Source organism: Rosa chinensis, chromosome 2, assembly GCF_002994745.2.
Source record: "Rosa chinensis cultivar Old Blush chromosome 2, RchiOBHm-V2, whole genome shotgun sequence".
Classification (NCBI taxonomy): Eukaryota; Viridiplantae; Streptophyta; class Magnoliopsida; order Rosales; family Rosaceae; genus Rosa; species Rosa chinensis.
In genome coordinates, this window is record NC_037089.1 from 19,445,134 (window position 1) to 19,472,582 (window position 27,449).

Genomic DNA, 27,449 nt, shown 5'->3' on the forward strand with positions numbered 1-27,449 from the left:
AAACTTAGAGCCTCAACCACACATTGCGCTAATTTATATGTTACGCCATTTGCTTCTTGAAACACATCAACAATATGAGTCTCTTCAATTTGATCTATATAGATTCTAATATCATTTATAATCCGTCCAATTGATGATGTATCATCCGTGGAGGATTAAACATCACCCACAAGTCACAAGTAGATGATTATAGGCCCTTCCCTCCCGTAAAAAAACCAATTCATCCTCCCCAAATTGACCAAAGTGTCGTCATGAACACACACACCCAACTTAGAGTTTAGTGAAGAAAGTACCTGCCCAGCCAGTCTATTACGAATTCTGTCTCTGTGTTTTTACTTTTTACCCCGTAGCCCCAATGGTCCGGTAAGCCACATTAGAGTTGTCATACTGCAGTCTTTGAATAGGTGGATCCGTGGATAGAACTTACAGAAGACTCCTCTGGTGCACCACATAACACACAACTCATTTCTCCTAGCTGGAACTTTTTTGCCAAATTGCTACGTATATATAGGAAATTCTTGAGCAATTTCCACATAAAAACTTTAACTTTAGGCGATAACATGGCTTTCCAAACCTTGATCCACAAGTCAACAAGGGCAATTCTTCCTACAGAAGATGACGCTTCAGTTCTTCCTATATGCACAACATCTCCCTGGCTGGTATAATCTTCCTTCTTTGTGAAATGCCACGCCCACTGGACACTTGGATAATGGATTTTGCGCAATCAATTCAACCTTGAATAGGGTGAAAATATGAGACATGAACTGCTCCTTCCTTTGTATCAAAAAAAAAAAAATACTCCTCATTCCAACTATCCGTGGTCCCGTGCCAGCATCAATTAGATCACAAACCCTCAATTCCTCTAAGCCTTCCATCACCAAAAAGAACCATTTCAAAGGTGCAAAGCCATTTATGATAATATCCTCATTGCTCATGAGATGTTTTCTACTATTCATAAGAAGAAGAAAAGAGTAGGGAGTATGGCAATTAAGTTAGACCTTGAGAAAGCTTATGATTTCTTAAATTACGATTGCCTTCTGAGTTGTTTAGAAGTTTTTGGTTTTGATAACAGATGGAATCAATTAATCTTGTCTTGCTTAAAAACAGTTTCTTTTTCTATTATCCTCAACGGTGTTCTGCATGGAGCTTTTTCTCCTTCTAGAGGAATTAGACAAGGTGACCCTCTTTCTCCTTATCTTTTTATTCTAGCTATGGAACCTTTTATCCGTGTTTTCAATTCACTAAAACTCAGGTTGGTCTACTTACTTCACCTCGTGGATTTAAAGTATCAAATCTCATGTTTGCTGATGACTGTTTAATTTTTGTTAAAGCTAATCACTCTGCTGCTAAAACTATATTTCATACTCTTCAGAATTTTTCAGAAGCTTCTTGACAACAGGTTAACTATCATAAATCTACTTTTTATTTTTCGTCCAATGTTCCATCTTCCATTAAAAGAGACATTTCAGATTGCATTGGTATTCAACTTAAGGCATCCATCGGTAAGTATTTGGGTATTCACAATATTGTTTTATGGAGAGATCTTGTTAACAGAAATGAAACTTAGAATGCAGAAAAAAATTTCGGGCTGGAAAGCAAATACTCTTTCTAGAGCCGGTAAGCTTACCTTAATAAAGGCTAATATCACAGGTATGCCTAATCATGTTCTTTCCTGTTTTAAGTGCCCTGCTAAATTAAATAAGGATATTGATAAAACTTGTAGATATTTATTTTGGGGTAATTCGGTTCCTAAAGTTTCTTGGTCTCAGATAACTTTACCCAAGTCTAAAGGAGGTTTGGGTGTAAGATCTGCTACTTGTTTCAACAAGGCTGCTTTAGCTAAATTAGGATGGAAGATTTTAACACAGCCTAATAACTGGTGGGTTAAATTAGTAACTAAGAAATATCTTCAGAACTCGCATTTTTTAACTACACAAAAGAAGTCTCTGCATTCTATCGCTTGGAAAGGAATTCTTGATGCAAGAGATATCTTATTTAGAGGTATTCGTTGGATTGTTGGAGATGGAATGTCCATTTTATTTTGGACGTTTAACTGGGTATACCCTTTTCCTCTTATAATTTGATCCTAGAACAGAACAAAGATCAGTTAGACTTATCTCTTAAGGTTGGCCATTTCATTTCCAATTCAACTTGGAATAAGTAGGCACTTTTAGAACTTTTAACTGAAGATATTGTTGATAAAATTATTGCAATTCCTCTACCTATCAGGCCTATAGCGGATGAGTTTATTTGGGGTCTTTCCCCTTCTAGTACTTTCTCAATCAAAAGTGCTTCTTCTTTACAGTTCGCTCAAGTTCATCCTCATTCCAAGACCAATCTTCTGAATATAGACAGAATTGTGGTATTGAATACTTTTGTATATGACTCAAACAAGATTACAAGGCATATATATACAACTACTGTTATTCTGATATCCTCACATCTAGGAGCTATTCTAGGTAAGCAAAACAAAGATAATAACTACAGAAGATTACAAAAGATTGTCTACTCAATACAAGATAATTACAGAATCAGTTGGGATCCCTTCCTTCAATACTCCCCCTCAAGTTAGGAGTGTAGATGTTGATCACTCCTAACTTGCGCAGCAACACAGTGAACTGATTCGAACTGAGGGACTTGGTGAAGATATCCGCTGGTTGCTCCTTCGTCTTGACATGCATTGTTCGAATGAATCCCCTTTGCAACTTCTCTCGTACAACATGCCAATCGATCTCAATGTGTTTGGTCTTTTCATGAAACATGGGATTAGATGCTATGTGTATGGCTGCCTTGTTGTCACAAAACAATGTGACCGGTTGCACTTGTTTAACATTCAGATCATTCAAGAGATATAACAACCAAGTAATCTCACAACAAGTGGTGGCCATAGACCGATACTCGGCTTCCACACTCGAACGCGAAACCGTTGTTTGCTTCTTAGTCTTCCATGAAATGGGAGCATCTCCGAGAAAGATGCAATAGCCTGTTGTCGACCTCCTTGTGTCCTTGAAACGCGCCCAATCCGCATCGCAATATGCCTTTAATTCCAATGGTCCTGTAGAAGGTAGAAAAATTCCCTGACCCGGGGTTTGCTTGAGATATCGGAGCACTTTGTATGCTGCGTCCAAATGAGGCTGTCTTGGTTTGTCCATGAACTGACTGAGAATATGGACTGCATACACAAGGTATGGCCGTGTGATGGTTAGATAAATGAGGCGCCCAACAAGCCTCCTGTACTGAGATGCATCTTCTATCAATTTCCCTTCTGCCTTCGTGAGAACGGTATTCTGATCAACTGGAAACTTTGAGGGTTTCGAGCCAAGAAAACATGTGTCTTCAAGTATCTCCAGTGCATATTTTCTTTGACTCAACATAATGCCTCGTTTAGACCTTGCTACTTCCAATCCGAGGAAGTACTTCAGTTGCCCCATATCTTTTAACTTAAAACGACTTGATAAAAAACTTGTTGGTTCTGGTGATGTCATCTAGACTATTGCCTGCTAGAATCACATCATCTACATAAACCAACAAAGCTGTAAAGATACCTTCATGGTTTCGGACAAACAAAGAATAGTCAGACCATGATTGGCGAAAACTAGCGGACTTGAGGGTTGAGGAGAGCTTCAAGAACCATTGTCTGGAGGCTTGCTTCAAGCCGTATGACGACTTGTGTAATTTACAGACTCTATACTCCCCCTTTCGTTCGAAACCAGATGGAAGTTGCATGTACACATCTTCATGAAGGTCCCCATTAAGCAAGGCATTGTTCATGTCTAATTGGTGGAGATGCTAATTATGTTGAGCTGTAAGGCTGAGTAATAACCAGACTGTGGTGAGTTTGGCAACCGGCTCAAATGTTTCCCGATAATCAAGACCTTCAACTTGGCTGTATCCTTTTGCAACTAACCGCGCTTTATATATTTCAATGGTGCCATCAGGATTATACTTGATCTTGTACACCTATTTACAGCCAATTGGTTGTTTGTGGGCTGGTGGAGGAACTAGACTCCACGTATGATTGGCTTGTAGCGCTTGAATCTCAAGTTGCATATCTTCTCTCCATTTAGGACCTTTAACTGCCTGAGAAAAGGAAGTGGGTTCTCTTTGCAGAGAAAGATTAGTAGCAAAGGTTATGTGAGAAGAAGAAAGGTTGGCATAAGAAAGAACCTGAGAGATACTATGAGCCGTACTAGGAGAGTGAAACTCATCTGAAGAAGATGACAGAGCGGGTCATGAGGGAAGGGCCGCTTCAATGTGGAAGTCCTGCAATGCAGTGGGGATTTTGGTGGCATGAGTGGACTTACGGAGATGTGTTGTAGCTAAAGTTGGAGGAGAAGGTGAGGAATATTGTTCCGCGAGAATGGGAGAAGCATAATCTGTGGCGGTGGTAGAAGGAGAAGAGAGGAGATCAGTTGCAGCGGAAGTTTGGGAATTTGGAGAAAGAGAATTATGTTCGAAAAAAACTGGGAGAACTTGGAGGAGAAACTGACGTCAGAGACTCTTGTGTGGGATTCGAAGGAGAGATTGGAGGAGTTGGAGACACTGTAGGAGGTGGAGTGTGAAAAACATCATAATGAGGGGAATAAGTGAAAGAAGGAAACAAATTATTTTGAGGTGAAGAAGAAACATAATTTGTTTGGAAATGAAACTCTTGTTCAATGAAGACCACATCCCTTGAAACTAGGGATTGCTTGGTTGTCAAATCATTCACCTTGTATCCCTTTTGGATAGCCAACAAAAACACATTCAGTTGACCTTGGATCAAATTTGGAAGGACGTGTAGGATGAGTGGACACAAAACATTTACAGCCAAAAACTTTTAAATGAGAATAATTAGGCTCCTTGTTAAAAAGCTTTTCAAATGGTGTCTTACTTTGGAGTTGGTGTCCTATTGATCAAGTAAGTCGCAATGAGGATTGCATCCCCCCAAAAAGATTTTGGCAAATGTGCTTGGAAAAGAAGAGCCCTAGCAACGTTTAACAGATGTCGATGTTTGCGCTCAACCACACCATTTTGTTGAGGTGTGTTGACATAACTAGTTTGGTGAATGATCCCCTTAGAAGAATAAAAATCAGGGATGTTGAATTCGGGACCATTATTCTGACGACCTTAACAATTTTACCAAACTGAGTTTCAGCTAAATGGATGAAATGGATGAGCAAAGTGCGTGCTTCTGATTTTTGTGCCATCAAATACACCCAAGTGCTACATGAATGATCATCAACAATTGTCAAAAAAACTTTGCACCCGAATAAATTGGAACACGATAACCACCCCAAATATCAACATGAATTAATTAAATCAAAACAAGATGCACTACGATTGACACTCAAAGGAAAGGGTTGCCTAGTAAGTTTGGCTAAAGGACAAATAGAACAAGAGTTTGAATCACAAGCTTTATTTGTAAGAAAAGAAAATAATGATGAAACTTTATTCAAAGGATGGCCAAGTCGTTGGTGCCACAAGGCATCCGAGCTCGCATGAACCACATTGCATGTTCCTTCCCGTTGCAGATTGAGGCTGTAGAGTCCCTCCTTCTCAGTTCCAGTCCCAATCATCCTCCCCGATCGTAGGTCCTGTATGAAATAGAGGTGTCTGAGAAAAATGGTAATATAGAAAGAGTCGAATGCTAGCTTGCTCATTGAAATCAGTTTAAGATAAAATAGCGGAACACAAAGAACATTATGAAGACAAAATGCGGAGAGAAAACAACGGTGCCAATATGAGTGACATGCGTTGTGGTTCCATCAGGGAGTTTAACTTTTCGATTAGGTACTGATTTAAATGAGGTAAGAAAACTAGGATTGCAAACAATATGATCGCTAGCCCCACTATCTAGGATCCAAATTGGCTCTTTACTGTTTTGTGCAAGATGGTATATTTTACCTGAAAGTTCCTCATAGTTTGAGATGTGTACCTACATGTGCATTTGCAAGCATAATTAGCTATAATGAGCCACGCTCATTATACCGCCAGAGGTACAGACTCCCGCTAAAGGAGTGACCTACGGAAACACTGCCAAGCGGGCTACCGCCTGAGCCCCGGATTGCCCCTAGATCACTGCTGATGCGTCGCCATGCGCCGCGCCAAGATAGCATCAGAAGTTCAAGACGCTGGGAATCGAGGCACATCAGTCCCACATTGAAAACAAGAAGAAGACCAATCTTCTTCTTGCCTATAAAAGGTTCTCTCCTCTCTCCTCATTAATTACACATTTACTACTCACCTATTGCTGTGTCCCCATATGCATTGACTAACTTAGGCATCGGAGAAGTGAAGACCGCCCAACGCGGTCTCCTTCTGATGCCCAGTTTCTCGTGTGACAGCTAGTGAAGGCTATACATCAATCCTCTAAGTAGCGGTTCGCCCATCGGACCCGTGTTAAACAAAGATCGGCTACCGCCGGACTTTTAGCATTAACATTGGCGCCGTCTGTGGGAATCCTTGAACAAAAGGTCATCCCACCACAATCACCATGACTAATGATAGCGGGGGAAACGCTGAAGAGCAGGCAGACCAGTCAGCCATTCCCCAACCCACCAACCCTGCTGTAAGCATCAACTGCGCAATATTCAGCACCCCGGTAAACCCCGGCGGTGAGACAAACCCAGGTAGCAGCCACCCACCAGGCCAAGACCTCACCTTTCTATATGAGCTGGTACTGGCGGATCTTCACAAGGCAAACAGAGAGCGCGAACAAGAGCGCAAAGAGAAGGCCGAGGCCCAAAAGCAGGTGGCCACGCTGGTGTCACGTTTTGAGGAGCTAAAAAGAACGCTGGAAGCAGCAGCCAACCTGGCACGGAGCGAACAATCACGAAGCACCAGGCACAGCCGGCCTAGTACCGGCGCATTGGTACCAGCACCAGTCGTGCATATGTAGGTCCCGCTAAACCCACCAAAGCTATTGGGAATGGGACCACCCCCCGTGCCCCAGCTAATGTTGGAGCAGGAGGCAGAATCATCGCTGCACACCCACCGCTCTAGGGCTAGGGCAAGAACCGAGGGAAACCCACCTACCCCCAAGCGAGGATCAGTCCAGCGGAATGCCCGGCCAGGCCCCGCTGGCGATGCAACCGCTCAAATACTGGAAAAGATGCAACAGTTGGAACAAAGGTTAGCCCTGGAGGAATCAGGCGCCCCAGCGCCAATTTCAAATCTGCTTTTCGCATCCAGGCCAGGACCATTCAAAGCTGCTATTCTGCAGGCTGTCAAACCGGCGTACGTAAAGACTCCAAAAATGTCACATTACAGCGGTATGACTGATCCCTTCGTCCATATGGACACCTTCAAGAAGGTCACCAACAACAAGGGATTTGATGACCCCACCCTGTGCCACATGTTCAGCGAAACGCTGGACAATGAGGCAATGAACTGGTTCTTCGAGTGCCCGCCGGGATCCATTGACTCATTCCAGGCGTTATCACACGCTTTTCTTTCTCGGTTCATCCTACTGTCCGCCGGACACCACAATACAAGCCAGCTATTCAACGTCAAGCAGGGTACGGAAGAAACACTAAAGGCATTCGTCACAAGGTGGCGGGCGGCAGCATCTCAATGTCGCGATCTTGATAAAACAATGGCTTCGGCGGCTTTCAGGCAGGGACTCCTCAAGGGGCCATTCCTCTATCACCTCAACTATAATCATCCAAATGCGGTGTACGACCACCTCATGAGTGAGGCGGTCATTCATGCCCAAGCAGAATTCATCACATATGGAGAAACCCTACTGCCACCAGCAACACCAACAAAATCAACACAACCCTCATCTAGTCATCAGGCGACCGCTAGCAAAACTCCCGCCGCACCGCCAACTGACAAGAAGAGGGAGTGGCAACAGGGCCATTACCAGAACAAGCGGCAGAAGGACCAACAGTACAAGGGAAACCACCCATCCCATGGGGACAACAGCAACAAACAAACGGAGACTTCTCAGCGGTATGCAGTATTTACAGTCCTCACAGCCTCGTATAAGGAAATATACAATCAGTGCAAGGATCAGATCCCACCACCGCCCCCAGGAAAATACCCAAAAGAGGGCAAACCAAGAAACACCGGCAGGTGGTGCAAATACCACGAGGACAGCGGTCACAATACCAACTGCTGCAACGCTCTCAAAACGGCCATTGAGACCTTGTACCGTGATGGCAAGATGGAGCAGTTCAAGGTGCGCCAACCGCCACCTGTGATAGCCGACATTGAGCCCTTGGGCCGCATCAACACCATCGACGACGGCGCTCCAATCACCAACATGTCTCACAGGGCAAGAAAGCGTTATGTACGAGCTAATCACCCAAAGGAAGTCTGCAACATCCGCTACGAAAGATCCGCCAAACTCCCAAAGTCTGGTTGGGAGCCCATTACCTTCTCAGAGGAGGAGGAACGTGGAGTACATCTGCCCCATGACGACCCATTCTTGATCGACGCCATTCTCGGCAAATGGTCAGTGGGAAGAATCCTGGTGGATAGCGGGTCCGCTGTCAATGTCATATTCAGCGGCTGTTACAATGACCTTAAGCGGAATAGAAAACTACTCCAAGATCATGAGCCACTGCTTAGCTTCTCCGGTGATGTCACGCAACCGCTGGGTTCTGACTATATGCGGCTAGTTATCGGCGCTAGTCCATGTATGGCGGAGATACAAACAGAGTTCATAATTGTCGATTGTTTCAGCTCATATAATGCCATCATTGGTCGGCCAGCACTCAACAAGCTCAAGTGCATCATCGCCGGATACATGCTGCTCATGAAGTTCCCCACACCCAACTGCACAGGCTGTGTCAAGGGAAGTCAGCAGTTGGCACGAGAATGTTATTCAACTACTATAGCACGGTCAACCCGCCGCCATGAGACTCTAGCGGTGGGCAGTCGGGTACCGCCACCAAATATCTTTGAGGATCCTAGGGATGACGAGAAGAAGTATGTAAAGAAGGAACCGGTCAATCCAAAAATGTCATTAAAGGTCGTCAGCATCTCTGACTAGCACCCTAAGCGGACAGTCCGCATAGGCGCTCAATTAGACCCAGAGGTGGCGGCGGAACTCACTCAGTTCCTACGTGACAACTCTGCGGTCTTTGCCTGGTCATATGCAGACATGCCAGGTATCTCCCCTGAAATCATCACACACAAGTTGAGCATCAAACCATCCTTCTATCCTATCAAACAGAAGCGGAGGGCCTTCGACGAAGAGAAATACCGTGCAATAGGAGAAGAAGTTGCCAAGCTCTAGGGCATTGGGTTCATCCGCCAAGTCATCTATCCCCAGTGGATTTCCAACCTGGTTATGGTAAAAAACCCTAGCGGCAAGTGGCGGATGTGTGCCGACTTCAAAAATCTTAAAAAAGCATGCCCAAAGGATAGTTTTCCACTACCCTGCATTGATCAACTGGTTGATGCAACCGCCGGACATGAGCTCCTTAGCATGATGGACGCTTTCTCCGGCTATAATCAGATCAAGATGCATCCCAGCGACTAGGAATGCACCACCTTCACCACCGACAAAGGCCTATATTGCTACAATGTTATGCCTTTCGGTCTGAAGAACGCAGGCGCAACCAATCAACGACTGATGGATACCATGTTCGCGGAACATCTGGGCAAGATAATCGAGGTCTACGTTGACGACATGTTAGTCAAGAGCGTAAAGGCCAGCGGACATGTGGCAAACCTCAAAATCATAGTAACCATCCTCTTAGCTAGGTTGAAGCAGCAAACAAGATACTCAAGAAGTTGCTAAAAAAGAAACTCGAAAAAGCCAAGGGTTTGTGGGCGGAGAAAGTCCTGGAAGTTCTATGGGCCATCAGAAAGACCCCAACTTCCGCCACTGGTGAAACTCCCTTTTGTATGATGTTCAGAACTGAGGTCGTTCTGCCTATCGAGGTAACTCAACCAACCGCTAGGGTCGAAGGCTACTGCTCGGAGACCAACAGCGACGACGTCAACCTTGACAAGGACCTCCTAGAGGAAAAATGACACAAGGCCCCTTTGCACAATCTGCAAAACAAGCAGCGGGTATCGCGCTTATACAACGCCAGGGTCAAAGCCCGCAACCTCCAACTGGGGGACTGGGTAATGAAGGAAGTCATTCCACCGCCAACAAAACTCCGCCCAACTTGGGAAGGTCCATACAAAATTGTAGAAGTTGTTAGCCCAGGCACCTTCTACTTAATGGACAAGGATGGCGTCACAACGACCTACCCTTGGAATACCGAACACCTTCGATATTACTACAAATAGTCATGCCGCTACCCAAGAGCATCTTGACTTAGCTAAATTTTTGTTCAATATTTAGCAAAGGGAAGCTACCCAACGGGTACGACCCCGCTTTTGTAAACGCTGATCAGTCAGCTATCAATGAAACGAGGAATTATTCAAACCATTGTTACCAAGTCTAGCACTAGGGGCAACTGGCAACGCTAGTCAGCGGACCATGTCCGCTGCATTGTGCACTTGGACCAATCTTAATTCCTTTAATGTTTCATTTATTGGCAAAAGCAAAACTTAGTCAAAACTCTAGCGGTACAGACATCATGACAAACACCAAATTCTGAAATTTCATATATATAGGGCTGGGACTCCCCACCCAAAAGAGTTCATTACATCAAACAATTACGCCTCAGTGGCTACAAAAAAAAAAAAAAGAACTTCATCTTTCAAGGGTTGGCTGGGTTGGCTCAGCTGCCCTCAGCATCTCCACCTTCGGCATGCGGCGGCGGATGTAGGCGGCTTGTTTGGTCAGACCCGCGGGCAGTGGGACTTAGAGTCTCTATTGTACCATCCGCCCGGGTATGGGCCACCAAGAACCCAGCACGGGACACCTCCGACTGGGTAGGAGTCTGCTTGGAGTCATCCGCTAGGTGTGCGCCACTTTCCCCACTACCTGAGCAGGCACCATCAACCTGAGCGGGGGCAGTACCCTTTGCCGGCGGAGCATCCTTAGCTGGCGGCATGACCGGCATGGACGCCTTCACCTAGTCAATGGCGCCTTTCTGCTTCAGCATCTCCACATTGGCAAGGGCACCAGCCTTCGCCACCTCAGTCAGCGCCTTCTTATATTCCGCCGACTACTTGAATGACTCCACAGCTGCAGCCGTAGCACGACTTCCCTCAGCCCCCAGGCGAGCGACTTCACCCTCCAACCGTTTAACCTCGGCCAGTCTGGCAGCAGACTCCCGCTGAAGGATCTCAACCTTCTTATCCTTGGCGGCCACCCGATCTCGCAGCAGGGACATATCTTGCTCCAGCTTGGAGACTTGATTGTTCCGCTCCAGGTCCCGCTCAATGGCGACGGCCAACTTGCCACGGGCATCCGCTGCATCACAGTCGGCCTTTGTCGGGGGCCGCTCCACGTCCGCCAACCTGTCCTGGGCCTCCCCCAGCTCCCTCTGAAGACCGGTCACCTCCTCCCTGAGCTCCCGCTCGACCCGAGGCTGTTTCGACGCCGCTAGAAACATCTCATGCAGTCCAACCGAGAGATGCCCAAACGTCATGCTGAAGGGCGATTGGTCAACGGCGGTTGAGCGTACAATCCCCTCCAGGCCGCCGAACCCAAGCCGCTTGTAGAGGTGGTAAAGAAACTCTCGCTCACCGTCATTTAAGAACTCGGCGTATGCGGCAAAGGAGTCTAGGTCGCTCGCGGGCACCTCTCTCGCCACGTCAGCAGAAGCCTTGGGCGGAGCATGTCGTGCCCTCTTCGGCTGGCGGGCCCCAGTGATCTCCACGTCATCCTCATCTTCCCCGGCAGAGTCATTTTGACGGCGTTTTCGCTGAAGCACCCTTGTGCTTCTAGCGGGAGCAGGCCTCGATCCCCTCAACGGCTGCTCCAACCCCGCAATGGTGAAGGTCTCCTCCAGCCGCACTGTTTTCTCCTTGTGTACCCCGCGCCGGGTGGCAGGCGCCCTCTCTTTCAGCGGCACCGCCTCACTAACCGCACCAATCCCCGCCTGAACGACAGGCAGGCCTTCACCACCAAGATGGGAGTGGTGCGGCATGGGTAGCACCACAGGAACCTCGGACGGGCTTAGAGCCAGCGTTTCTGGGTTCACAACCGTCTGCTAAGCCGCCAGCTAGGAAGCGTACATGGTCTCCAAAAAATTGTCGATCTTGGCACGGTCCATGGCTTTGGCAAAGGCGTCGCGGCTCGCTTTGTTACCTGGCGGAGTTTCTACAAAAAACAGCAAACCAATCAGCCTGGGATAATCTGATCAAAGGTACGGTGTGGTAGAGATTGCTTACCAACGACACGAGTCAGTTGTTGATCGACCAACAACTCCCAGCCAGTAAGGAGGCGAAAATCCAGCAAGTTTTGATTCTGCTAGCAACCTCTGATATGTGCCACGCGACACTCTTCTTTGCGAGTCAGGTTATAGCGCAACCCCGCTGCACAAAAAAGTAATTGTCAATACAGAGTACAAGGCTATATATATATATATATATATATATATATATATAAAACCGCCAGTCGTGCTCAGCGGAGACCGACAAACAACCTCGGATAAGCTGAAACTCCGACTTAATCCTAAATGTCGGCTCCCCCTCATTAGACCCCGCTTGGTATTCCCACCCCGTCGTGGCAACACAAAAGGTACCCCGCCAGTAAGACATGGAATCTCTCAGGTTCTCGATCAGCTTGGGCGCTCCCTAGCGGTGACTCAAATTTACTTGCCCTCTGCAACCTTGGCGCTTCACATACACCAGTTCGTAGAAGTGCAGCACCTCCGCCACAGTTGGTCCCTCGCAACCGGACAACCGCCATAGCGAGTTCAGCGCCAGCATCAACAGCCACATGTTGGGGCAGATTTACCCAAAAGCAAGGCCAAACTCGCACACCAAGATTTGAAGGTTTGGCACCAGCGGGAATGTCACTCCCTGGTGGAATATCGCCTCGTGCACGGCGACAAACCCCGCTAGAAGAATATAGGCCTTCTCGTCCACCGTCGGTGGACGCAGCTTCACCACGCCTGGCAACCGGAACATCCGCTTCATCCAATTGACGGCGACAACAGTCATCCGCCCTCCCGCCTCATCAACAGGGGTGCCATCCTGGAGGACCCATGCTGACTCAGCATCCTCCCCCTTCAGCAGAACCACTGGCAGCACTATTACTTGCTAACCGCTCATCACGCATCTTTTGGGCAGCGGCAGCCTCCCATGCCCTAGAACTCTCTGGACGTGAAGCACGACCCATAGCTACTTCCCAAGGTATGGTTTGTAGCGGCTCAACCTCTAGCGATTCTGGCAGTGAGGTTCCTGCACGGGCAGACGGACGCAACGAGTCAATAAAAATTCTATCCGCCGCGCTGAACGACACTTCAGACCCGGAGTCCTCACTGCTTGAAATCTCTACAACGTTGGCCATCCCAAACCCTAAAACCCAAATCAGTCAGCTCACACAAGATCTAACCTATCCCTATATTAGTTATACCCAAGAAAGTCAAGAACAGTCACCCAGAAAATGCCAAAACAAGAACAAACACATACTCAACCCAGATTCGGCCATCTAGTAAATCCCTAAGCCCTAACTCTGTCAAACACCATAACCCAGCCCCAAGACTCACTTTACACCCTCAGAACACATCGGGGAAGAACAAATCACACAAAAAAAGACCCAAAACCCAGAAACTGGCCATAGCAAAGATCCAATGAAACAGGGATGAGGTTCAGGATACCAACCTCAAAGATGAAGTCTCGGGTGAGATCGTGAACACCTGTCTTCGACGTAGGAAATCGTCGTCCTTCCAGGTGTGATAACTCCACGAAATCGCAGCAGTTTTCTTCTCGAATCTCAGACGAACAGAGCTTGAAGACGACGAGTACAGTTTGAAGCTTCAGCAAAGTGTTAAATCTCGCTAAGTTCCCCCCCCCCCTTTATGTCAACGTCAAACAATTCTAGGTCGTCCACTGAAAAACGACATCACGTACTAGCCGTACACGTGTCCCACGACTCCACTTACTCTCTGGATTAATCGAGGCGTCGCCTCGGTTCCAAAATCCATCATTACTCACATTAATGGCAAGGAGACGGCTAGGCTGAGGAGACACGCCTCCACACGCTAACCCTCTATAGGTTACCCATGTGTCGACCACCATCAGACGAAGCGTCTAATGGAAGTAACCGCTGGGGAAGAAATCGCCAATCGTCGGAAGTCTCCGCTGAGCGAAACCCCGCTAGCGGAACTTCTCACTTGTCACCTTCCAAGTGACGAAGTCTCTGCTGAGCGAAACCCCGCTAGCGGAACTTCTCACTTATCACCTTCCAAGTGACGAAGTACCCGCTGAGCGAAACCCCGCTAGCGAAACTTCTCACTTGTCACCTTCCAAGCGACGAAGTCTCTGCTAGCGGAACTTCCACTCGTCAACTTGCAAGAAAGGCAGCCTCTGCTACGCGCAACACCGCCAGTAGAGCTCCCTTTCCATCTTGCAAACTGCGTACTTTGCTGAGGGTAACACCGCTCAATAAAATACCGCCAGGCACGTCTATGCGACGCTGTTTCCTGCTACAACCAGCAGGGGGATATCCGCCAGCGGCGAATCCGGAGGCTACGCCTCACTCTGATAACTACCGCCACGCCGCGTTACAGTCAGATCATCCCTAAGGGACACGGGGACTTGTCAACAGTCTACGACGACCCTGATCAGGTACGTTGACCCCCGTCACTTGGGTACTAAAGATTGGGCTTGCTACCCAACACCCTCTGCTCCGTGCAGCTCCCCCTCAACAAACAATTTGCCGACTATCCGGAGGACCGTCTTGGCTAGGGAGTGGGAGACTCCCTGGCGGGCCTAGCAGGGGCCCACCCGAAAGGGTATAAAGTGTTCGTTCAGTAAATCCATGGTCGACAACGCACTGACGCTAATTATGCTTTTGCAAGTCTAGCGGAGGTAACGCTTCACACCGCCGATCAACTCCCCAACCAAGATTGCCCTCCTTGACTGGGGACTTGGGGGACTTGTACCTACATGTGCATTTGCAAGCATAATTAGCTATAATGAGCCACGCTTATTATACCGCCAGAGGTACAGACTCCCGCCAAAGGAGTGACCTATGGAAACACTGCCAAGCGGGCTACCGCCTGAGCCCCGGATCGCCCCCAGATCACTGCTGACGCGCCGCCACGCGCTGCTTCAAGATAGCATCAGAAGCTTAAGACGCTGGGAATCGAGGCACATCAGTCCCACATCGAAAACAAGAAGAAGACCAATCTTCTTCTTGCCTATAAAAGGTTATCTCCTCTCTCCTCATTAATTACGCATTTACTACTCACCTATTGCTGTGCCGCCCATATGCATTGACTAACTTAGGCATCGGAGAAGTGAAGACTGCCCAACGCGGTCTCCCTCTGACACCCAGTTTCTCGTGTGACAGCTAGCGAAGGCTATACATCAATCCTCGGAGTAGCGGTCCGCCCACCGAACCCTTGTTAAACAAAAGATCGGCTACCGCCGGACTTTTAGCATTAACAAGATGTTACCAACCAAATTAGCAGATGCAAGTTTTGTTTGAGTTATGAGTTGGTTGAGGAGACGTTGACACTCCTCTTTTGTGAATGGAAAATTGACAGAAGCAGCTTCCTTGTCATCCTTCTGTGCCTCAACATGATTTGCCTTGGATCGAATTTGTCCACCTTCAGCAGCAACATTATCATTCTTCCTTCTGCGACAGTATGCATAGGTGTGCCCTTTGCCCTCGCAGTATGTGCACTTCAAATGTGCCCTGCAATACCGCGCAGTGTGATTATCCATCCCACACTTCTCACAAAAATTGATGTTCTCGCACTAGGATTGAAGTTGCGGTTCTCTCCTTCTTTAGGATTGTAGGCTCTGTTCACTCGCTTGACTGCAAAGGTAGAAGATTATGATGGAAGTGTGGATTTGTTAGCCGCAGTTTCAGCTTGCTTTTCTTGGCGTAACACCATTGCATAAGCTTTGTTGAGATTGGGAAGAGGATCCATTCCTATTATGGTGCTTCGGGTTTGAGCGAAACTCTCATTTAGCCCCATAAGAAATTTCATGGTCTTTTGAGTTTCAATGAAAGTCTTAACCTCCGTTGCAGCCTCACAGGTACAAGGAGGAAAGGAACAAAGAGCGTCCTTTTCATCCCAAAGACCTTTGAGTTTTGTGTAAAAGGAATTGATTGAGCTTGATCCTTGTTCACATCCATGTATAGCATTCTCTATATTGAACAACAAAACTGTATTAGTTTGAGAGAATCTCTCTTGCAATTCTAGCCACACACCTCGAGCATCCTTGCGGTGAACAACGCTACTTTGATTCTCCTTTGACATGGCTGCCAGAAGCCAAGTTTTGACTAGAGAGTTACATCGATCCCATTGGTTTTGTTCATCGGCGTTGTGTGCCGATCGTTTCAGGGTTCCATCAATAAAACCCTTCTTGTTCTTGATAGTGAGCGCCATGTTCATTGATTGTGCCCACATTGTGTAGTTATCTTCCATCAATGGTTGTGAGACAAGAACTGCCCCTGGTTGATCCGAATGATGGAGAAAGAGCGAGTGATTGGAATTCTCCCATGGTTCTGCGGTCCTGGAAGTGTTCGAACCCTTGTCTTGTTTGATGATCGAACGATCTTCGTCACCGGCCATGAGGTAATGGTTGTATTATGTTCTAAGGTCTCAAGAGCGGTGCTCTGATACCATAAACAGAATTGTGGTGTTGAATACTTCTGTATATGACTCAAACAAGATTACAAGGCATATATATACAACTATTGTTATTCTGATATCCTCACATCTAGAAGTTATTCTAGGTAAGCAAAACAAAGATAATAACTACAGAAGATTACAAAAGATTATCTACTCAATACAAGATAATTACAAAATCAGTTGGGATCCCTTCCTTCAATAGAATAAAGTTAGGAAGCTAAATATTCCACCTAAAATTAAAAATTTTGCTTGGATCTTTATTAGGAATAGGCTTCGTACAAGAGATAAACTTGCAATTTATAACCGTAATATATCTCACATCTGTCCTCTTTGTAATATTGAAGTTGAATTGCAGATCATTTGTTTAAAAGCTACAACTTTGCTAGGTAGGTTTGGTCTTATTCTCATCATTGTAAGCCTAGTAATTGGAATGGTTCTATAATTTCTTGGTTAGATTATCTGAGTAAGAAGAATAAACAGAGTAAGGAGATATTAAGTAATGCTTTACTTATATTATGGTCCATTTGGAATGCTAGAAATAAGGTTGTTTTTCAACAAAGATGTACTAATCCTACTGCTAGTTGGTATGAAGCTTTCAATATGGGTACTATTTATCAACAGGTCAATCGTACAACTCACATCCATCAACGTATGTTGCATAGACATATTAAATGGATTCCTCCGGATAATCAGTTTGTTAAAATGAACTTTGATGGTTCTGTTAAGAATGGCAAAGCTTCTATTGGTTTTATTATCAGAAATTCTGATGGAAATCCATTAGTTGCTGCTTGCAGGGTTTTGGGCTCTACAAGTACTTTGGTTGCAGAAGCTACTGCTTTAAGAGAAGGTTTGCATACAGCTTATCTACAGGGCCTAACTAAAATCATAGTGGAAGGAGATTCCAAGCTCCTCAGTGATTGCATTAAGGGTTCTGCAACAATTCCTTGGAGTATGAAGACTTTAATCAGAGACATTAAAGAATTGGCACTTCAGTTTTACGATATTATTTTTAGACATACGTTTAGAGAGGCCAATTTTGTAGCCGATCATTTAGCATCCTTAGCTTATAACTTTCAGTGTCCTAAAGTTTGGTTCTACTACCTACCCCTTTCGGTGTGCCCAGCGTTCCATTTGAATCAGCTGGGAAGGGGTGTCTCTCGTGGTTTTTTTTTTCGTTGTAAGGTTATTTTGTCATCAAAAAAAAAAAAAAAAGCATGGCCTCGGAATCCACGTGTCATTCCGGACATTTGACATATATATTCTCAACATTACCCACTTGAAAACGCAACCCCTCCTTCAGCACCTCCAGTCCTGTCACAATGCTTCTCCACGCATATGAGGGTGTTCCCCCTGTGGCCTCTTGGAAGTGGGAATTGGGGTAATACTTATTGCAATTAAAATTCATCCTTTATATTCGAAGGTAAACAACTAATTTTTACCATTTAGAATTTCAATCATTTCCAGATTAGATTTACTTGCTATTTGCAGTAGAACTAAGAAAGAATTAGAAGAAGAAAGAGAAACATTGAGAAAATTAAAAGAATATAGAGCTAGACTCAAAAGAGAAACTCCCGATTATTGGGATATTATCTAATAGTCCAGAAAATAATTTATAAAGTTGAGAAAAATATTCAAGATATCAAATATACTCTGAGTGATCTAAGTCAGTTTCACTAGTGACCCAAACCCAATGAGTGGAAATAAACATAAAAATACAATGAAAACAGTGTCTGACCCAGTAACCCAATGCAAGCTATTATTTTTGAAATGCTCATCTATACTATTATTAAGAGATGAGGGTTTGTTAGCCAAAATCAAAAATTTTGACACAAATATCTCTGAAATATTAAAAAACTTTGAGAATTAATTAAATCATAAGAACAATTATAGCATTTATAAAAACTAAAAACCAGAACAAAAAATCATAAGCCCTAAGAGTCTCTCTATCTAGCCGTGCATAGCCACTTTCTCCACACGCTTCAAGATACGCATGTCTGGCAGCGGCCAGCGCCAGTACCGGCCTCTGCCGCTCTAATGTTGTGGTGTTGCCGGACGGGTGGTGGTCCTCATTGCTCTTGGGATCTGGACAAAAGGGAGAGTGACACTGATCAGCCGTCGTCTAGCTCTTTCCAATCCTTGTTGACAATGTTGGTGTTTGCGACACAAGTTCCAAGAAAGGCGACGTTGGAATCTGAGTGTTAGCGGGGTTTGTTAACCCAAATCTGAATGGGTTAGGGCCTGGTAACGTGGCCTATTGCTTGGACCATGAAGGCGTTGGAAGGCGGCAGTCCTGGAATGGTAGTGACAAGTCGTGGCTAGTGCTCGGGTGTCCATGTTGTAGGGGATGATGTTGGGGTTGGGCCGAGCTGGTCTTCTTAGGCTCTAACCTTTGTCGGGGGTTTTCCATTGGGTCATAGTTTGGGCTGCATTTTTAGTTTAGTCATTTTTTATTACAATAATTCATACTTTGTTAGGGAGCTATGCTTCTTGATTTTTTTAGTGAACGTCATTGAGTCTCGTTTACTTTACCTATTTACTATGTAGTATTTCATAGTCTATAGACTAGACTCCCTTTTATAAGTGAGTATGGAACTGTCAAATGATTAAACCTAATCTATGCATCACTATGGTGCTGCCACAAACCCTTTATCCACCCCATGTCGGTAGAGAGAAGATATATAATGACCTTTTCTGGTATATTAATATATCGAGATGATATTCATTCAAAAAAAAAAAAACCCATAACCCATTTTTCTCTCCTACTAGCTTCTCTATGCAATAACCGTTTATTGCACGGACAAAACATGTGTGGAGCAAGTATTACTTATATTAACCGACTAACTTAGCTCTTTGTCTTCCAAATACAGTACCATATATTAACCGACTAGAGTCACTAGACTGAATTCCACCAATATGTATTTTATCTACCAAAATCATTCTACTGATCGACAAAAAGAAAAAGTAATTCTACCACTGGGCAAAGAATGACCGGTTCAAGTTAGCCGGTCACTATCTCAGATTGATTCCAAATAGATTGCATTTTGCAGTTCTCTTTATGAGTCTCCCTGCATCCTACTAATTATGCTAATGCTGCAAGAAAACAAAACATATGAAGTAAACCTAACAGAGTTACAGTACATAAATACATAGAGGTAGCTTGAAGTGGTGAAATTATGAGGATCTTCATCACCACTGAGGACACATTAAGCTTGCTCTTGCAATCTTGCATTTGAAATCCCCTACAAAATCAATGAAACAACACCTTCAATCATCTGTCAAAAAATCCATGAAAAGAAATGCATCAATGATCATCACGGAAGATAATCACACCTTTATTCTGCTTTAGAAGCAGCGCAACTGAGAGATATAATACAAACTAACAAATATTACAGAATTTAATTGTATTAACTACGTTGCAAGTTGACTATAATATGGTAACACATATTCCCTTACATTAAGATCACAGGGAGAACCAAAATCAAGAAGAAAAAATGAAGAAAGCAAAAATGGAAACTCTCTTCAGGATCACGAAACAAAAACTATTTTTTGCTTGTTAAGACATATACTTCTACTACCAACTACATTTGGAGAGGTTAAAATTAAATTTTATCTTTTCCAAATGGCCTATACCATCTTACATATATGAACTATCTAAGCTCTAGCAAGTTAGCTCATCAAAGCCTCAAATCACACCCTCAAAACCCTAAGTTTAGAAAACCTTCCAAGAACAAACTGGTCATGCATGTTCCAAAACAATAAGTCAAGCCCAAAGCAGAAACTATACAAATATATAACCTTTAAAGGCATAGGAGCAGAGTGACAACGGTGAGTTAATAACCAGCACTTGGATGCATAAAAGAGGAAGTAAAAAAGTTGAAATATAAGTTCGCAAAATTGGCCCTTCTCTGTCACCAAGGACAATTTCTTCTTGCCTCAAAACATCTCAATCTCGAGTAGTTACCAGTAGCAAATCAGATTTGATATGTATTATTGTACCTATACAACTACATTTATATGGAGAGTAAAATGGCCACATACTTCAATGCAGAAAATGAAATATTGATTCAGCTCTCTCTCTCTCTCTCTCTCTCTCTCTCTCTCTCTCTCTCTCGCGAGTAGCTAACAGTAGCAAATCAGATTTGCTTTGTATTATTGTACCTATACAACTACATTTATATGGAGAGTAAAATGGCCACATACTTCAATGCAGAAAATGAAATATTGATTCAGAACTCTCTCTCTCTCTCTCTCTCGCTCTCTCTCTCACATGGCGTCAATGACACCGTTAACCTTATGCAATTATTCATTTTTCAGAGGGTACTTTTGCTCTCTCTCCCTCCCCCTGGTTCAGATAACCCCATTAACTCTGAATCAACACTTAAACACTAAGCCCAGTCTCCAACTTTAGATCTAAGACCCAATCTCTTAAAAAAAATATTAAAAAAAAAAGTTTGATTCATCACTGAAGTTCCAATTACCAAAAGCACTTTTAGAGTCACCGTCTCTGATGTTGAAATATAACAGAGCATCACAGCAAGTAAAAAAGTTGAAATATAACTTCGCAACAAATTTAACCTTCCCTGTCACCATAGACATAATTTTTTCTTGCCTCAGAACATCAAGAACTCGAGTAGCTAACAGTAGCAAATCAGATTTGATGTGTATTAGTGAACCTATACAACCATTTTTTTATGGAGATTAAAATGCCCATACTTCAATGCAAAAACTAAAATATTGATTCAGAATTGACATGCTCTGTTTAATACTGATTCAATATACTGCAATGCAGAATATGAAATCCTAATTCAGAATCACAAGTCCTGTTTCAGTTCCAAGAACATCAAAAGTACACAAATAAGAAATGAAGAATTTAGTAATTCACTCCAATTATTCATTCAGTTTCTCTCTGTATTGATATAGCCTCAAACAGCTTTGCAAAATCGTTGATATTACTCTAGACTGGTGCTCCTCTATTTGGTTTACAGCATTTTGAAATACTACATAAATTGCCTTCAATCAGCCTTTGGTACAAAGCAGAGTCTATCTGGAGTTTTGACCACTTGAAGTGACAAAATGAAACTCTAGAAAATGATTTCCTGGCATTCTAATGCTGTATAAAAACAGTAGAAGGATCATAACCAAGGAAAATAAAACGCAAACAAAAAAGTTAATTGCAACCCCTTCAATATAACAAACAGATGTACATATTTTCAATACTCTAAGAGAAATGGGAACACCAATCCCATGCTGACCAAAATAAATAATAGCACCTTTTATGCCTTCTAAGTTTCAACTAACAATCGTAAATAGATCTATTAAAGAGCTCAGTCTCTCATCTCTAAGAACCATACATAAACCAATACCTCAAATTAATCCACTGATTGACTGTTTAGATACTGATAAGAAAAAATTCCGATGAAGAAACTGGCCACGCAAAGCCAATCAAGCATTAAGCATGCATGGCATAAGAGAAGGGTACAAGGAACTCAACCGGTTCACAACCACTTTTGACTTCCAAATGCATGGTTTAAGAGAAGGAGAAAATAAACAAACAGTTTTCAAATGCAGAACCAGAGTCAACATGAGGAGTAAGTGACTAACCATCCATCATTAAAATACAAAGAGCAAACAGTCCTTTCATTTCAGCTTTGTGAGGCCTTCTGATGGGTTTCGAGTATCTTGACCTGCTCTTTCTCTTGTTCTGGATAATAACTACTAATCCAAAGTAGACTCTCTTCATACTCAATCATACAAATCTGACTCCCCTTAAGCATATACTTCCCAAGCTTCTCATCTTCTTTATGGTCAATCCTTATCAACTCGAACCCCTTGGCAGTCCAATTCGCGGCAACTGTACTACTTTCCACAACCAAGAATTCTGTGGAACACGAGTTTAACTCAGGTGGATCGGAGAGCTTTAAGCTAAAGAGCATAGTCCACGAGTCACTCACGTCATATTCTTTCATGACCCAGAAATCAATAGAGTCACAAGCACCCTCCAGATAACGCGACGCGCACAGGCAGCCTCCACAGACCCCAAGATAGCTGAAACTCCTACCATCATGGTCGAAATTAGGCAGTCGCATTCTCCGGAACTCCTGCACTGCCAAGTCAAAAGAAACAATTTCATCCTCGACGATGGAGTAGTTTGTCCAATGAAGTGCCTCATTCGAAAGAATCCCCTGAAGATCGAGTTCAATTTCGGAGCCTCCAGGAGGTTCAATCCTCTCCCAAAGATGAGTTCTCAATGAGAACACCTGGACCTGTGACTCCCCGTCACGAATGCGATAGGAGGCTACTAAAACTTTGTAGTCATCAGTAGCAGACAAATAGCCAACACCATAATAGGCCAGCACATTTTCATTAAAGGAAAAACCTGGGTCAGGTAATTGCTGGGAGAATCCAATGGATGGGTTCCAGATATAAAACAATGTCTCATCAACAGCTACAAATACCAGACCATTGCAGGAGCCTAGTAACTTGACATAACTTGACATACCAGACCACTGTGGCTGGAAAGGGAAACTGAGCTTTCTAACGGACGAAGGCTCTCCAAACGACGGCGTATGATCCAAGGGTATGGATTCGAGTTGAGGGGCGTCGGTGGAGACGAGGAGTCTGCGGCTGAGGGTTTTCTGCTGACGAGCTGCTTTCAATTGGGATTGGGCGAATTTGGGATCGGACAATATAATGGAATGCAGGCGTTTCGAAACGGAGGTGAATCGGATTAAGGACTTCACAGGCAACCAAGTAAGGATGTTAACTATAATATCTTCGGGTAGATCTTCTGCTACCGCCATTGCACGGTGACAAGGAAAACGTAAGCGATGAGGGCGCATAAGCACTGAGCGGGAGTATAAGTGAGAAACAAACATGGAAACGACGTCGTCCCTTTTATACAACTTGTTCCTTTATCCTTTTATTATCTCTTTTTGTAATATTATTGAAAATATAATGATCCTCAATTCCGACTGACTGGGGAACAGGGGCAGATCCAGGATTCCAAGTTCGGTGGGGCTTGGACTTCTTACCGGTCATTTCTCTCACTGAAATTACCGGTTATTGCTCTACCCCGTTCAAAAGATTCACTCTTGATTGGAACTGTCACAGATTTGGCTGCATCATTTACGGAGGTAGTTGGGAAAGTTTGAGCTTTTTTGGAGAACTGTTTAGCAGCTGCTTGTGCACCAGCTATGGCTGCATTGAGACTCAAAGATCTTCCAGCTTCAGATGTTCTAGATTGATCAACATTTGCAGATATAGACCCCAGCTTCAAGGAAAATGGATCTTGTGGATTTGGAAGGAACGGAGTAGTTCCCAAAAAAAAAAAAAAAAACCAAGACTATATACCTAATATTTTTTTCCTGCACAAAAAGTCCGGTGGGGCTTGAGCCCTACCCAGCCTGTGGCTGGATCCGCCCCCTGCTGGGGAAGCTATTGACTGACAAGTAAAACTTTTTGCTTTGAAACACCATGAAGAGGCCACGGGCACTATATATAAGTAATTAGCAACTCATCTCTACTACAAAGGGAAGCAAAAATTTAGTAAATGCGTCAAATTCAAATGATTATTATGGTAATCTACAAAAACACAAAAACAAAGTAAGTGAGAATAAAACTTTCATGTTCTCCTCATTTCAACAATAACATTTGCATTGTATATATAGATATGATGTTAGTATAATTTATATTAACCGAATAGCTTAGCTCTTTGTCTTCTAGATATAGTACCATATATTAACCGACTAGATTGAATTCCACCAAAATGTATTTTATCAACCAAAATCATTCCACTGATCGACAAAAAGAAAATATATTTCTTCTACTACGGTTCAAGTTAGCCGGTCACTAGTACGATCTGAGACGATTCCAAAATCCAAATAGATTGCATTTACATGCAGTTCAATTTGTGAGTCTACTTGCATACTACTAATTATGCTAATGCTGCAAGAAGACAAAACATATGAAGTAAACCTAACAGAGTTACTAAACATAAATACATATAGGTAGCTTGAAGTCGTGAAATACTGAGAATCCTCATCATCACTAAGGACACATTAACCTTGCTCTTGCAATCCTGAAAGCCCCAATTCACTAATCACAGTGTTGAGGGTGCAATATAAGTTTCTAAAAAAGAATCAAATTCTGGTTCAAAATATTTAGCTGATGAATTATTTTGCCCATGTTTCTTTCGAACACATCTTAAGGGAATCAAATTTTGTGGCTGATGCTTGCCACTCTCTAAATTCAGTCATTTGGGAAGACTTTCATTCTCCATGTGAATGCTCTTCTTTTTAATCAAGTCAGTTCTCAAACAAGAATCGGCTGTTACATTAGCTAATTAATCTTGTGATTATCCTTAACATATATAGCAAAATTATGGAGTAAACCTAACGATAGTTTAGTTGAATGTTAGAACTGACATTCCTTTGCTTCAGCTAGCAGATTCAAAAAATATGAAACAAGCAATTAGAACTTGAATGCATAGAGCAACCATTGATTTCAGGTTGGTCGCTCGCATCGTGTTGTGGATGGAGTACTCTCTTCATATCGAAATATTGAATCATGGATCAATATTGTCAAACACAGTGGATTAACGTACATAATAAAATGGATCAAACACATTGATCAGTCATAAAGCTTACTAGAGAGGCAAGTCAAGAGAGTTCCAGATTTTTTTTTTTTTTTTTTTTAACAAACCTAAACGACATGAAATATATAAACAACACATAATACAATAATGTACAATCCTCTTCGCACAGTATAAAAAGTCAATCAAACAATTAAGATTAATAAACCTACAACGAAAAATGAATATGTGCGAAGAGGACAGATTCGTGAAATTAGCTTTTGATATTGGTGAAAGTAGCTTTTGGCTTTTGGTGGTACCTTTTAGTGTTGGTAAGTAGATTTTGTTGTTAGTAAGAGTAGCTTTTAGTGTTGGTATGAGTAGTTTTTTGTATTGGTCAGAGTGGCTTTTGGCGTTGATGAGAGTAGATTTTGTTGTTGGGGACAGTAGCTATCGTTTGTGGTGACGGTAGCTATCATTTCTTGTGAGAGTAGTTTTCTGGTGTTGGTGATAGCAGGGTTCTAAAAAACGGCCTAGGCGGCCGACTAGGCGGCGCCTAGGCGCTAGGCGTTAACATCCCGTTCCGATTTTGGCCTGGGCGATGTGATTAGGCGTCGGGCCTCCAGGCGGCCGCCTAGGCGGGTTAGGCGGAGGATAGGCGGCCTAGGCGGACTTGTTGGGCGCTGGGCGGACCTGCTGGGCGCTGAATATTTTTTTTTTCTTTTGAATCTGGTCATGTATCAAAAGGATGAAGAAGAAGATTCAAAACTACAAAGCATTTGGAGACTACTCTGTGAACTAAAACCCAGTCCTCGACTAAGCCCTTGATTCCAAATTGACAACCCAGCGCCGGCGACTTGATTGGACGATGGTGGTTCCGGCGATGAACCCGATGAGAGAGAAAGCTAGGAACCAAAATTCAAATCTTAAGTATGATCTTATCAAATGATCGATGACTGGAGCTTTCCTTGGTGAAGACAACAAAGATCTTAGGTGTTTGGTGGTCAATTTTGGCAAGAGAAAGAAGAAGGATGACGAGAGAGGTTCTGTACTTGAGATTGCAGAGAGGAGAATGGGAGGGATGAGAGATCACGATTCTTCTTCTAATCACAGTTAATTGAAAATGACAATTATGCCCTTAAACTAATTAATATAATTACAACCATAACACTCTGATGAAAGAGTGGGAGATAATTAAAACTAAAAGAAAAGAAAAAAAAGCTTTAAAAGGAAAAATACACACACTTGTTTATATATATATATATATATATATATATATATTATAAAATAAAAATAAAATAAAGTAATAATAAAAAACCGCCTAGTCCCTGCCTAGGCAGAGTAATAATAAAAAACCGCCTAGTCCCCGCCTAGGCTCCCGCCTAGGCCTCTAGGCGCTAGGCCCCAAGCTACCGCCCGACTAGCGCCTAGCGTTTTTTAGAACCATGGGTGATAGTAGTTTTTGTTGTTGGTGAGAGTTGTTTAAGTGACGGAGGTCGCCGGAAATCACTCCAGAGTAGCTTTTGTTGTTAGTGATAGTAGATTTTGTACTTGCAGGAGATGGAGGTTGCCAGAAACCTCGCCGAATGGGGGAGAGAGAATGATTGTTGATTTTTTACTCTACATTTACATAAATATGTGAGTTTTTATACCCAAAATTTAACACAATTTTTAATCCATGACCTTATGAGGAAAAAAAAAATAGTTTCGTATCCCTATAGCTAATAACACATAAAAAAATAGCCTTTTATGTAATTGGCTCTTCTGAGTTTTGGTTGACCCTCTTGCAGTCCTAAATGAGGTATTAAAACTAAATTAAGTGATCGAGTAGAAACTCAAGTGATCTAACAATAATTTTTTTACGCACTAACATACGTTATTCATAAAAGTGAGACCTCAAAAAAATTTTAGACTCTGAACACCAAACAAACCAATCATCACAGTCCTTTTTACCATTATGCCAGTGAAAGTAGAAAATGAATGAGCAAAAACAAATAAGAAAAGCGCACTACTTCCCTTGACAAACTTTCAATCATAAAAAAAATGTAGCAGTGAAGACAATCAAACTAATTTATAAACATTATTTAGACTGAAAATTGAAGAGAAAGTGAAGAAAAAGCTAGCTCAAGAAATGCATTCAGACTATATAGTTTAATTATTTCTTCAAACTTTTAAAATAAAATACAAAGATTGAGTACAGTGATGGTATTATATATATTGTACCA

The 27,449-nt window shown here is 43.3% G+C and overlaps 1 protein-coding gene across 1 annotated transcript; it reads right to left on the reverse strand.

The window, feature by feature from the left end:
* Positions 1–19,620: 19,620 nt before the first annotated feature.
* On the reverse strand, positions 19,621–23,469 carry LOC112183851 (F-box protein CPR1). Its single transcript, XM_024322170.2, has 2 exons — positions 22,257–23,469; positions 19,621–19,894 (listed from the first exon to the last, which is right to left on the reverse strand). The coding sequence occupies exon 1, from the start codon at positions 23,453–23,455 to the stop codon at positions 22,298–22,300; it is 1,158 nt and encodes a 385-aa protein (XP_024177938.1). The 5' UTR covers positions 23,456–23,469; the 3' UTR covers positions 19,621–19,894; positions 22,257–22,297.
* Between the last annotated feature and the right edge of the window lie 3,980 nt (positions 23,470–27,449).